This window comes from Dipodomys merriami, unplaced genomic scaffold (assembly GCF_024711535.1).
Source record: "Dipodomys merriami isolate MVZ:Mamm:240054 unplaced genomic scaffold, mDipMer1.0.p SCAF_3, whole genome shotgun sequence".
Lineage (NCBI taxonomy): Eukaryota > Metazoa > Chordata > Mammalia > Rodentia > Heteromyidae > Dipodomys > Dipodomys merriami.
The window spans coordinates 882,058-896,928 of NW_027204492.1; the positions used below are offsets into that span (position 1 = coordinate 882,058).

Sequence of the window (14,871 nt, forward strand, 5' to 3'; positions counted from 1 at the left end):
TCTGAGGATCATGGTTCAAAGCCAGCTCGGGAAGGAAAGTCTGTGAGACTCTTATCTCCATTAAAACTACCAAAAAAAAAAAAAAGAAAGAAAGAAACATGGGAAGTTAAACTGTGGCTGAAGTGATAGAGCCCTAGCCTTAGGCAAAGAGAAGCTTAGGGATAGCACCCGAGCCCTGAGTTCAAGCCCCAGAACCAGCACACACACACACACACACACACACACACACACACAGAGAGAGAGAGAGAGAGAGAGAGAGAGAGAGAGAGAGAGAGAGAGAGAGAGAGAGAGAGAGAGAGAGAGAGAGAGAGACGACATTCCTGCTATCACAAACCAGAACTGAGGTGAGCACAGGCTAAGCTTCCAGGGAGAGTTGAAGATCAGTTGACGTTCACTAGTTGTGGCTTGATGTCTGGGATTCTTTTATATATACCTCCCAGTACTCCCAAACTAGTATTAATTCCAGTTTTCCATCTTCCTTCATAAAGTGTAACAGTTAAAAATCCTCTATCAGACCAAATCATACACTACTTGAAAACTCCGTAATTGATCTAGGCATGTCCTTAGTGACATTATTTTCTCATTGTGCTCTAATCTGAGGCACCTCCTGCAGGCTTGCCAATGAGGTCAACAAAAAAATAGCTCAACAGGAGACCAGTGCCTGCAAGCAACCAGAACAACCAGAATGTGAACATCGAAATCCTGGAGTTCTAGACACTTTGACTAGCAGATCCATTGGTCAGAAGTAGACAAGGCCATAAAGTATTTTACGCACAGAGGAGTGAAAAACAGTAATGTTGAAGAATCCAAACTAAGAACTCCAAATGCAGATAGCTGTCAGTTTTGCTTTCTCAGCCTGTGTTGGAACGCCTGGCCATGGAAGCAGGTTGCTGACCCATCCTGTGCACATGCAAAGGAAATGATTTCATAGCTTAGGGATTTCACCACTGCAGAGGGGGAAGGGGGCCAATTCTGTTGAAACAAAAGGACAGTAATCACTCTTGCCAGAAAAGCAGTTTAGATCCAAGGTGTCTCTTTTACAGCCCCGGAGATTTTCAGGATGTTTCTTGCTTCATTTCAGGGTCTTTTCAAAACAGTAACAATCCAGACAGGCCACTTCCATTTTATTGGAATGAATTCTAGATCCAAAGAAGTGGAATCTTTTATAATTCAGCCAGGTTTAATTTTACGGGGCGAGTACAGTTGAGTGCAGGAAAAAAAAGTGCTCAAATTTCAGCTTTGAGAGCCCTCCTACTAGCTGATAACTGCACATCCTAGATATGCTCTGGAAAGTCATTAGCTGCTCACTCACACACCCAAATTTAATTCTGAACAACATGCTGCAATGTCTGCATAGAGCATTTGCTGGTTTTGAGTTAAAAGCCTGGCTCTGGTCTGGACATGGTAATCCCAGTTACGTTGGACCTGGCAAGAACGCTGGGACCCTGTCTCAAAAAAACAAACTAGAAAAGTGAAAGGCCTGGCACATGTCTCCAGAGGAAAAGCACTTGCCTGGTATAAGAGGGTCCAGCTTAGAGACCATTATCCAGATGGTTTACCATTACATCCCCAGCTCCTAATATATAATATATATACATGGTTAGTAAATCCTAGAAAGTAGGTTTGTTATAAACCCACAAACTAATCATGTTTCTCAAGAGTAGTGTTTTAAACCTAGATCTATAACACCATGAAATCATGTATGGAATTCATTCATTTAAGTATTTGCTAAGCAATTATTCTGTGCCACGTTCTACCAATCCAGAGAATAGTGTCAAAAAGAGAGAAACACCAAAATGGAAATATGGTGATGTGATATTAATCATATTCATTTGGAGGATACTAACCAAGGGAGCAAAATGATTTATGGTTTGCAAAGGTCATTGACTTCTCTATTGAAATGGATTTATGAGGGAAGTTGAGAGTGGATATAGGAAGATGAGACACAATGGTGACTTGGACTAGGGGATGCTCATTGGGAGAAGTTGACTGAAAAACAAAATGTGAAAGCAGGAGGCAACAAAACTTACTAGGAATTTGGATGTGGAGTTAGAAGAAACAATTACTCCAATCTTCCTGCTTTTAGGAAAAGGAAAGCCAAGAGAGGGGTGAGTCTGAGTGACATGAAATCAAAAGCTTCATTATGGCTATGTTAAGTTTGAGAAATAAGTGGAGATACCTGCTACTTGGTTAGCTGTATGAATCCGAAGTTCACTGGAAAGATCCAAGTTGGAAAGAGGCTTTTGAAAATCATCATCAAATAAATAATAGTTAAAGAAAATGACAGTAAATGAAGTCAGTAAGTATGAGTGTGTATAGTTCTTATTTTTGGTCATTTTCCTTTATTCATCAAAATCTGAAGGAATGCTTGTTGAAAGTGCCCATTTTGGGCCCCAAGCCAGGCCTGGTGAAATTGGATCACTGAAGGTGATGTCCAGGAATTTATATTTTTAACAGCTGTGGTTGTTTTATTCTTTCCCACCATCCTTTTCTCTCTGTTGTTCAGGCTCACTAATCACATCCTCGTGTCTAAGATGATACTATGTCCATCCTAGTTAATTTTACATGTCAGATGCTGTCTGTTTACCTCCGTAACTTCCATTTTTCTTATTTATATCTTATTCTCTCATAATGTACATGTTCGCTTCTAAATCTCAAATAATCATAATTGTTTTAAAGTCATTTACTCATTCCATTATATCTGCTATTTTTAGGTCTCTTTCTGTTTTTTTTTGTTGTGGGTCACATTTTTCTGATTATTTGCATTTTTAGTAAGATTTTAGATGCTGGACATTACAAACATTGACTGTTGAATGTCTTAGGTTTTTTGTTTTGTTTTGTTTTAACAATTGTTGAACATTGTTTCAGTAGGAAGTTTAGTAACTTGTAGATCACTCTGATCATTCCAAGGCTTCTTCTTAAGCTTTCCTAGGTCGGGTGTAGAGTAACATAACTCTAGGGATACTATGGCTCTATTCCCTCTTCCAAGGTGTGTCCAGGCTGCTGCATTTTAGCAGATCCAAAATCAGAACATCTCCTATGTGAGCTCTGGTAGTTATTCGTTTTGTGGTTCCCATGTGGTTGTTTTGGATTTACCTCATGGGATTTTACTCTCCCCGTGTGCATGTTAGTATGCAGCTGAAGTCTTGTAGGGGAAATCCCTATCTAGATATCTTTGTCTGTATAATTCCATCATCTCTAGTCCCATTTCCTCCAAATAATTGTAGCCACCCCAACCACCTAGAAATTGAATCTCTATTTTTCTAACTGAGCAAGGTTGCTCAGATTGTGGTCCAGAATTTGCCTCTAAGCTGAAAGCCTGGATGGTCATAGGGCTTCCCTCTTTGTTTACCTTCTCATAGAGATCATAGCCCTGCCCAGACTGCCATCTAATGTCTGAAAGCAGTTGCTTCATGTATTTGTTTGGATTTTCTAGATTGGCTTTACAGCAACTTCAGTGCCAAGTTCACCAATATGACTGCAAATGAAAGTTCTTCTAGGTAATTGAGGTAAATATTAAGGATTGGGGGATATATATGTTTACTTATATAGTTTATCAGATACTTACATAGTTTGTCAGAGAATATCTGACAAACTATCACAAATTGGGTTGTTTAAACAACAGAAATGTGTTGCTTCATAGTTCTAGAGTCTTTGTATCTGAAATAAAGTTGTCAACATGGTTACTTCTGAGGCTTGAGGAAGGAAGGCTGCACATGTTCTCCCCATGCCTCTACACAATGTTTTCCAAGTTTTTTTTTTTTTTTTTTTTTTTTTTTTTTTGCCAGTACTAGGGCTTGAACTCAGGGCCTGGGCACATCCCTGAGCTTCTTTTGCTCAAGGCTAGCACTCTATCACGTGAGCCATAGCACCACTTCTGGCTTTTTCTGGCTATGTGGTACTGAGGAATCAAACCCAGGGCTTCATGCATGCGAGGCAACCACTATATCACTAAGCCACCTTCCAGGCCCCCTCCTTCTATACACTTTTATGTCCCCATATCCTCTTCTTCTAAGGATGTCAGTCATGGATGATTAGGCCCCATCCTGATGACGTTAATTTAACTATTTTCCTGCAGGGCCATATTGTGAGGTACTAAGGGATAGGACTGCAAAATATGAGTTTAGGTAAGAGAGTAGAACTCACCCTATAAAAAGGAAATCCAGATTTTAAGTTTTAATACCTTTTTCCTGGAAAATGTGTTCTTTACCTCACTTGCCATTTACATAGGACTCACCTCAGACTTAGAGGCACCTCCATCTTCTTTTACTCTGCTGTGTCTCTCCATTAAAAGACAAACTATGGTGCATTGTGCTTATAATCTGATTTGGTAAATTGAAACATCTTTGTACAACTACTTAAAATTTTATTTAAAAAACCTATAACAAGGAAGAAAATTACATTAATTAGAGGAAAAATCAGGAACTAACCAATTGATGATAATGAGAAAATGGAACATATGTACAGAAAAAGTGTTCAAATACATAATAAAAAAGAGTATTGCCCATGAGATAGAAAAAGGAGATAAACTAGTACATGTTCATAAACTGTGAAATCAACAAGTTGAATTGCTCTAAGAGGAGAATAATACATGTTTATTCTCAGAAGGATTAGATAACATTTTCCACTAATAATTCCATAAAACCTAATAGGCCTATAATATAAGCAAGACATACCTTTCTAAGAGAAGTTCAGTTTAGCCTCTCTCAGATTCTAGAAATGAACATAAACACTTTTCCACAGGGTTACAGGATGTGACATGTTTTTGTTGTTGGGATGATAGTGGTGAGGTGATAATGAGTCAGCTTGGTGGCTGTGGCAGGAAAGGCTGATGGGAAATAGATCTTTTGCTGGTCAGAGATGGAAAAGTCCTCAAAAGCTCATCGTTGACAGTGGAGGAAGGGTGATCTCCAGAAGGGGAAAAAGCAGTTTTCCCAGGGCAAATGGTATCGTGTGCCATGGGTGGAAACAAGTTCATTGTCATTTTATAGGTAACTTTCAAAATGATGCTATTTTGTCACCTGTGTCTCAATGGTTCACCACAATTATATTATAACAGACTCAAGGTACGGTTTATTATCTCCAATTCCACATGGTAGGACTGAGGTTTTCACAAGATATGTTGCTTGTTGATGGTCTCACAGAAAGCCAAAATTCAGGGGCTGGGAAGGTAGCTCAGCGGTAGAGTGAATGCCTTGCAAGCATGAGGTCCTGGGTTCGATTCCTCAGCACCACATAAACAGAAAAAGCCGGAAGTGGTGCTGTGGCTCCAGTGGTAGAGCGCTAGCTTTGAGCTGAAGAGCTGAGGGACAGCGCTCAGGCCCAGAGTTCAGGCCCCACGACCGGCAAATAAATAAATAAATAAAAGCCAATATTCAAATTGAAATGCATGTTTCCTAAATGTTAATTCAACAATCCTCCTGCTTGATAGTCCTTTATACGTTTTTGGTCGTGGGGCTTGACCTCTGGGCCTGGGCGGTGTCCCTCAGCTCTTCAGCTCAAGGCTAGCTCTCTACCACTTGAGCCACAGCGCCACTTCTGGTTTTCTGATAGTTAGAGATCAGAGTCTCTTGGACTTTCCTGCCCGGGCTGGCTTTGAACCACAATCCTCATATCTCAGTCTCCTGAGTAGCTAGTATTACAGGTGTGAACCACCAGTGCCAGGCAATAATCCATTTCTTTGAGTTCTGATTGTAGATATTTGCATAGTCATTCTGCTTTTTAGATCCAGTTGACACAGGTTCATCTTCACTTCTATCCTGAGCTCTACACCTCTTTTACATCTTACCTTCCCAAGTTGCTCACAAGTACCTAGCAGCAAGGGCCTGAGCCAGAAAGGTAAAGCAGCACAGCTAATTCTAGCCAGCAGTAAAATTATTACAAAATGGAAACATCCTGAACTGGAGCATGGCTCAAGTAGGGTAATTGCCTAGCAAGAGAAAACTCTGACTTCATTACTACCAAAAGGAGGGAAATATCTACCCCAGAAGCAGAGCTCTTCCTCCTCCTCCTCCTCTTCCTCCATCTCCTACTCTTCTTCCTCTTTCTTCTTTTTGGTGGTGCTGGGAATAGAACCTGGGGATTCATGTATGGTAGACAGGAGTTTTACCACTGAGCAATATCCTCAGCCCAGAAGTTTCTTTTTCATGATCACAACCTCCTCCTATCCCCAAAGTAGCTGCAATCATGACTTATCTAGAAATTTTGTTCTTTGTATTTTTGCTTTTATCATAAAGCTTTATGTATCTTGTAGGCATACTTTTAAATTTTTAATAAATCTTTTAAGTCTCGTTTAATCCATAGATCCTCCTTCTATCATGTTATTTTTCTTTCATTTTAAAAATAAGTTTTATTGTGCATAGTTGAGGATTACAGTATAATATGATAGCAAAATGGTTCACATAGTTGCTTTGTGACAAAAACAACTAAGATTGACTTTGTGTCTGTGTATGTCTTTGTCTATGTCTATGTCTGTGTGGGCCTGAATGCTGTACCTGAGTGTTTTGTTCAACGCTAGCGCTCTACTACTTGAGCCACAGCTCATCCGCAGGCTTTTTGGTGGTTAATTGTAGATAAGAATGTCATAGATTTGCCTGCCGGGGCTGCCTTCAAACCACAGTCCTCGGATCTCAGCCTCCTGAATAGCTAGGATTACTGAGAGCCACCAGTGCCCAGCAAGATTGACTTTTGAAAAAAGGTTTTTGTTAGTTATGTTAGTTTTATGGAGGGGCTTCATTGATATGTGTATATATATGTATAGATACACACACATATGTACATATACATACTAACTCCCTCATTCGCTCTCTCTGTTGCCCTCACTCCCTGTCTACCCCTCAACAGAGGCTGTGCTGCTTTCATGTCAAAATCTTCCCTTTTAAACAAAACATTTAATAGAATAAAAATATACTCCTATTTTGTATATTATGTCTCTAGACTTCTTCTGTGGATCCTCTGACATACATCTTTTCATTGTCTCCTAAGCCTCACCCTTGAAAATAACGTTATCATTCTCTCTATGCATTAGACATTTTGTTATTGTTTTTGTCTTGTTTGTTTTGGTGTATATGTATGTGCATGCATATATGCACACATACCCATCTTGGGGCTTGGACTCAGAGCCTTGGTGCTGTCCCTGAGCTTTTTCAGTGAAGGCTAGCACTCTACCACTTGGGTCAAAGCTCCACTTCTGGCTTTTTGATGGTTAATTGGTTATAAGAGTCTCCCAGAGTTTCCTGCCCACACAGGCTTTGAACTGCCATCCTCAGATCTCAGCTTCCTCAATAGCTAGGATTACAGGTATAAGCCCCCAGCCCCCCAGCTTAGATGTTGTTTTAGTAGCATTCAAGAGTATACAAAGGGAGTTTTACTGTGACATTTCCACACATGTACAAATGGGATAAACCTCACCCCCTCTATCTCTCTTTTCTACCCCCCAATTCCCTTTTTTCTTAAAGTAATTTCAACAGGTTTTATTGTTGTACTTTCATGCATGCAAATTAAGTACTTGACCAAATTCATTTTCATTCACCCTCTTCTTGAGCCCTACCCTCTTTAACTGTACCCACCCCACAACAGAGCCTGTTTTGCTTTCCTGTCATCCATGTTTTTAGCATGTATTAATTGAACCAAGGACTTTCACAATGGTATTTCAGACATGCATACATTTTTCTCAGAATAGCCCTATCTTCACCAACTCTTCCCTTATCCTGCACTCCCCTAGTTATTAACAGTTTTCATTGAGGTTCCATATATAATCTTTATACATAGTTGCACTGTATGGTTTGTGTGTGTGTGTGTGTGTGTGTGTGTGTGTGTGTGTGTATGTTGCTCCTGGGGCTTGAACTCAGGGCCTGGAAGCTGTCCCTGAGCTTTCATGCTTACAGCTAGCACTCTACCACTTGAGCCACAGCTTTTCTTCTGGCTTTTTGGTAGTCAATTGGAGTTAAGAGTCTCATGGATGTTCCTGCCTGGGCTGGCTTTGAACTGCAATCCTCAGATCTCAGCCTCTTGAGTAGCTAGGATTACAGGCATGGTCCACCAGCAACAGGTGATGTCTTTCCTTTTTAAGGCTGAATTATATCCTATTATAGGTGACAGATTGTTTTTCATTTGTTTATTTATAGATTCTTAGATCTAGCCTATCCGTTGCTATTTTGTATAATGATAGAGTAAACACAGTGGTGCAGATATCTTTATGACATGTTGATTTCATCTCCTTTGGGTATAATACCCAGAACAGAAATTGCTGGGTCATATGGTAGTTCTTGTAGGTTTAATTTCATAATAGCTGTACTAATTTACATTCCTGTCAACAATATACAAGGATTTCTTTTTGCTACACACTAATGTGTACGAAGTAATATCTTATAGTTTCAATGTTCATTTCCCACATGATTTGCGATGTTGAACTTTTTTTTTCATGTAACTGTTCGCCATTTGTATGTCTGTACAAATTTTCTGTTCTGATCCTTTGCCCATGTTTAAATTAGGCTATTTGGTTTCCTGCTTCTGAATTGTAAGAGTTCTTTTAAAATCTTGGATAATAATACCTTATCAGATATGTGGTTTGCAAGTATTTTTTCACAGTCCATTGGTTGCTATCTTGTTCTGGTGTTTCCTTTTTCTTATCATTTATCTATTAACTAATCTGGGCCTTTGATCTATGAAGCAAAGAGCTCCAGTGATGCATTATTCTTATTTTTACATAATCATAGCTCTTAGGTTGGAATGTACAATAGTAAGGAGAATATTGTGGCAGTTTTTCACGATTTAGTTGAAGGTTGCATTAAATCCTATGCAAGTTGCACTGTGACTCTTCTTTTTCCTTTCTGCCCTCATATATGCCTTTCAGCTTGCTAAAGTATTACATAAAGCTTTATGCATTTTCCATCTTAATAATGCTCCTTCCTCTGCCCTGTTTCAATCTCACCTTAGCCCCCAGATCTTCCTGGAGTGTCCTCAGACCACTGGTCTGATAGATGACTCTGTGCTCCCTGCAGCATCTTGGCTTTCTCTTATCGTAACACTTATCTCACTGGCTGTAATTATCCCCCTATCCATCTGCCCACTTCCCCTGACATTGAGAAGATTGTGAATGGCAAGGTCTGAGGCTTGCTTCGACATGGCTTTCCCAACGTCCAGCAATATTAATATTGCTTGTTGTATGAATGAATACTTTTCTGTGTCATTTCCCCTTGCATTAAGGGCAGTTAATATGAAATTTGTCTGTGCTCAGTTGGACTTCCTCTTTTAGAACCTTATTTTTTTTTGAGAAGTTCAGCAAAGTTCCTCTTCACATTTCCCCACTAAATTGGCCCTTGGAAATTTTGGGGGCACTCCAAGCTCCCCATTGAAGCTTTCTTCAGTAGGCACACATGACATTATCCCATGCCTTGTTTGCCAGTCTTTGCCAAAAGTTCAAGTTTTCCACCTCCCGTGTTCCAAATCTCCAGGCAAGACAAGTTCCTCCTGTCATCTTTAGTGGTCCCTTGCCATCCAATGTCATGTTTTTGCAACATGAGATCATGAAACCATTCATTGTTCCTCTGTCCTAGATTATCTCAATGAGCATGTGAACATGCTATTGTTTTCCCCTGTCTTAAAAGCACAGACAATCATACTGCCTTGTCGATCTCCTGAGAAGCAAACCTTTCCTCAGAGCTTTATATGTCTGTAAAGGCAGAACCAAGCCAGGCTTTACCTGCATCAACTTACCTGGAATGGCTGCCAGCTGTTAGTTTAAGGCATACTTGTAGATCTTTTGTGACAATTGGTCTTCATTTTCACTTTTCAGCACTTCTTTGTATTCTTTGCTACCTCAAGTCTCATGTTATCTGAGAAAGAAAGGGAGATGAGAACATTACAGATGATGGCTTTTCCTTTTTCCTTGGCCTCTTGATCAGGGCTGATAGGCTTATAAAAGTATCAGTAATAAATGAAGCTAGATTCACAAGACTTCCTGCCTCGTTGTTCACCATGCCTCCCAGCAGCACCACACTTCCGGCTGTCACACATGCCACAACACTGGAGAGAAAACCACACAGCCATAAATTTCTCCATTTGCATTTGCCAACTGTTAAAATGAGAGTCTGTAGTGGAAGGAAGTCCTGCTAGGTCAGCGTGTTGCCCGTCTCTGTGCTCAATTCCTAATTGGGGCTAATGCAAGGATGTGTTAGCCATGTGGGCTGGCACAGTGGCATAGAATGTACATGTAATGAGATAGGGAATCCAGAGGTTCCCCCATTTCCTTGTCAAAACTATGGATGTGAATAGCATCCTTGGACTCCCATCCTTATAATCACACAGTAAAGACTTGCAAATGATGATGCACTTGATCTTTAAAACGAATTCTCTCATTATTAGAATGGCTGATTTGTTTCTTTCCTTCAATTACAACATATTGTTCTTGGAAGAGCCTGATAAGAAAGAGCACTTACTACAATAACTCGATGTTGAATTGTTTCTGCAGGCATGGCGCAAGCGCTGGTTTGTCCTCCGGCGGGGTCGCATGAGCGGCAACCCAGATGTTTTGGAGTACTACAGGACCAAGCACTCCAGCAAGCCCATCCGTGTGATAGACCTCAGTGAATGTGCTGTGTGGAAACATGCAGGCCCCGGGTTCGTTCGGAAGGAATTTCAGAATAATTTTGTGTTCATTGTCAAGACCACTTCCCGTACATTCTACCTGGTGGCCAAGACTGAAGAAGAAATGCAGGTGTGGGTGCACAGCATCAGTCAGGTCTGCAACCTCAGTCATCTGGAGGGCAGTGGAGGTAAGAGCAAAACTGGAGCTCCTGTGTGCTAAGGGACAGCATGGGATGTTGTGCCTCTACTGGAGAGCCATTGTAGGAAAATGGTACAATGTGCCAGGCTTGTCTCCTTGAAGATATTTTAGCCATCTAATTAACATCACAGGTATTCTCAATTAGATACAGTAAAGTACTGGAAATGACACATTGCTCTTTCACCTGGTTCTATGATTCAAACCCAAAACATGTAAAAGTAGGATCTACTCACATACAGCACTGCAGATGTTTGCAAGGGAAATAAACTGCAAGTTTTCTCTGGACCATTTCTGGGTAGAGGAAACAATGGATCTAATCTCTCGTACTCTCTGTCTCTGCTGTCTCACTTGCTATCTCTGTCTTGCTTGTTTCTCTCTCTCTCTCTCTCTCTCTCTCTCTCTCTCTCTCTCTCTCTCTCTCTCTCTCTCTCTCTCTCTCTCTCTCTCTCTCTCTCTCTCTCTCTCTCACACACACACACACACACACACACACACACTACCCCTCCCATATCATATAGCAAATGTATTGTAATCCCTTTGTGGATTTTGTTATTGAGCCCTGGCATTATTACACAATAATCTGATTCTCAAAATATGAAATTTTGAATTTAAATCTTCTTTTTTAATGGCTTATTCTAATAGACAAAACAGTACCCCTGAATCTGGACTACAGTTCCTTTAGTATTTCAGTAGTTACTGATTTTCACCATCTGGCACTAAAATACCCACATTAACAGTAGGTGGCAATGGGGAGTCTTATTTGCATCCATTCTCTTCTTCTTATGAACCAGCAAATGTATTCAGTAAGGCTTTTCAGTCACACTGCTGAGCTTTGAGAACATTCAGATAAAGGAAAATGAACTGATGGAAAGTTATTTATCCTTGGTTTAATCAATGAAGCATATTTGTAAAGTCACAGTCTGACCAATTCCTCCAGCCCTGCTGTTCCCTGCCTTCAGCTCAAATTATGTACATATTCATGCATCCTGGTACATGCTAACTTTGTTTCTTTTCTCATCCAGAATTTATACCAAAGCATATATAGGTAACATATATAGGTTTGCCAGTATCAAAAAAAAAAAAACAACAGCAATAAAGAGCAAGGTATCGGACAAGCAAGTCTTGTGAATTTTCACATACAATAGCTTATCTGCATTGGATTCATTCCAAGGATCCCTGAAGCCTCGGATAGTACCAAACTCTATTATTCTTTCTTTTTTTTCCTTTTCTTTTCTTCCTTCCTTCCTTTTTTGTGTACCACTACTGGGACTTGAACTCAGGATGTGAGGTATTGTCCCTTAGCTTCCTCCCTCAAGGCTCATATTCTTACTACTTGAGCCATACCTCCACTTCCAGCTTTTAGCTGGTTAATTGGAGATAATAGTCTCATGGACTTTCCTGACCAGGCTGGCTTTGAACCATGATCCTGAGATCTCAGACTCCTAAGTAGCTAGAATACAGGTGTGAGCCACCAAAGCCTGATTTTTCTTTATTAAGTTAAAACACTTTCAACTTTTCCCTAGAGGAAAAGTTCACTTTATGATTTCTCTTTTCCTTATTCAAATTCCTAGCATCACTATTCTTCCACTTGGGACCATTATTAAGCTAAATAACTGCTACTTTGAAACAATCATTGTGATACTATGACAGTCTATTTGATAACTAGGAGGACTACTTACGTGACCAATGGGTGGGTAGTGTATGCAATGTGAGTACACTGAACAAAGGGGTGATTCACATTGAAGGCAGCACAGTGTGGATGGAATAAAATTTTATCAGACTACTCAGAATGGCTTGCAATTTAAAACTAATGAATTATTTATTTCTGGAATTTTCCATTTCACGTATTCAGACCAAAGTTGATTGTAGGTAACTGAAACAATGAAAAGTAAAACTGTAGATAAAAGGAATGACTATATAGTGTTTTGTCACTAACAACCATAAAATAATCATCATATTATGTGTACCTAGGCTAGAAGCTCTGTTAAAATGCCTTTGTAGCTGGCTTTGATGGTTCACTCCTATAACCCTAGCTACTTGAAAGGCAAAGATCAGAATAATCATGGTTCCAGGCCAGCCCAGGGACAAAAAAGTTCTGCGACCCCCACCTCAATCAATACTTGGGCGTGGCAAAATATGACAGCCATACCAAATATCCAGGAGGCATGAATAGGAGCATGTCACACCAGCCTGACTAGCAAGCATAAAGCCTTGACTAGGATCAGTCCCCAGTACTATCAATCAGAACAAAACATTTCTGCATATTAACTTGTCTTATCCCCATACTAGTTCTATGGCACATATGTTGTTATTATTATCTCTCCTCTGAAGAGAAGGAAACTTGGAGAAGGTAAGTGGTATCATGATGAGTAGGTCCTAGAGCCCATACTTGAACCAAGGCAGTTCAGGGTCTCTTTGACTCAGGAATCCTATACTGCCAGTTTGGCTCAAAGGAGAAATAAAAGCAGGCTTCTCATTGGCCTTTTCCGATCGTAATATCATGATCTCAGGTGATGGAGAAAATGTTAGTCTTCTTGAGAAAGTATTTCCTGTTCTTTACTGATAAGAATTATTAATACAATTCTTTTCTTATGTGTTATTTGTCTGACTCTTCTGTTAGAATGTACTCTGATAAAATCAAGGTCTTTGTCTCAGATACATCATCAGGGTTAGAACAGTTCTAGTCACATGGTGGATGCAATACTAGGTTATATATACACGTATACTGTGTTAATAAGACTTTTCATTGCTTTGGCATATATCCAAGGAAAACAACTTAAAAAGAAAGATTTATTTTGGTTTCAAAGGTTTTAGTCTTTAGTTCACTTGCTCCATTGCTGTGGGTTTGTGGTAAGGCAGAACATTATAACAGCAAGAGCATGTGGTGGAGCCTTTGCTCACGGGCTTCCTTCTTCTTCCCCATTTGTTGCCAGGAACCCTGGTTTATTTTGAATGGTTCTGCCCACATTCAGGGCATATCTTACCCACTTAGTGAATTGCCCCTCAAAATGCCTTCACGGGCATATGGCAATGCAGTGAAGTTGACAATCAAGATGATCACAAGTCCACTCCTTATCAAGTTGACACCCAAACACAAGCCCTTAAACCATACCTAGTTTCCAAATAAAGACAATAAAAATGTCGTAACTCCACTCGGAATGATATAACTATCCTATGTACAATCAAAATCTCAACAGTTTAGGCATTGCTCAAAATTTGAAAGTCTCTACAGAAGTTCAAGTCTTGTAAAATTCAAAGAAACAATTTACATGGTCCTAACATACAGTGACAAAGAGTAAACATTCCCATTCTGAAAGGGAAGAATATGATCATAGCAAGCAAAGATCATACCAATGCAAGACCAAAACCCAACAGGGCAAACATTAAGTTCTATAGATCTTGAAACCTTGAAACCATTACAGGAAAGCGAGAGAAAACACTAGAACTTATTGGCATAGGCAGGAATTTCCTGAGTAGAATTCCAGGGGCTCAGCAAGAAAGAATTAACAAATAGGATTTGATCAAGCTAAAAAGCTTCTGTATGGTGAAAAACAACAACAAAACCAAACAAAATAAACAGCCTACAGAATGGGAAATCTTTGAAATGTATGTCTGACAAGGCCTAATAAACAAAATATACAAGGAACTCAAAACAGTAAAACCAATGAATCAATAGCCTAATTACTAAATAGGCAAAAAGCTAAATAGAGACTTCTCAAAGGAAGTAAAAATTACAAATAAATACATGAAGAAATGTATAACATTTCTAGCCATAAAGGAAATGCAAATCAAAACAAATTGACATTCCCTCTCGCTCTAGTCAGAGTGGTTATCATCATGAATATGAACAAAAACAAATGCTAGCAAGAATTCAGGTAAAAAGGAACTTTCTTATGCCACTGATGAGAATGAGAATGTTAAATTAGGTAAGAATTCAGGTAAAAAGGAACTTTCTTATGCCACTGATGAGAAGGAGAATGTTAAATTAGGGCAAACACCATGGAAGTCAGCATGGCAATTCCAAAAAAATCAAAATAGAACTACTCTATGATCTAGTAATACTACTCTTTGGCATTTATCCAAAA

At 39.6% G+C, this 14,871-nt stretch overlaps 1 protein-coding gene across 3 annotated transcripts in view; it reads left to right on the plus strand.

The window, feature by feature from the left end:
- The window catches only part of Gab3 (GRB2 associated binding protein 3), a 64,993-nt gene that overhangs the window by 21,768 nt on the left and 28,354 nt on the right, over positions 1 to 14,871 (plus strand). For all 3 annotated transcript variants that reach the window (XM_070039456.1, XM_070039454.1, XM_070039455.1), the window contains exon 2: positions 10,472 to 10,775. In XM_070039456.1, coding sequence (XP_069895557.1) covers positions 10,472 to 10,775 — 304 coding nt within the window. The remainder of the gene's footprint in view (positions 1 to 10,471; positions 10,776 to 14,871) is intronic.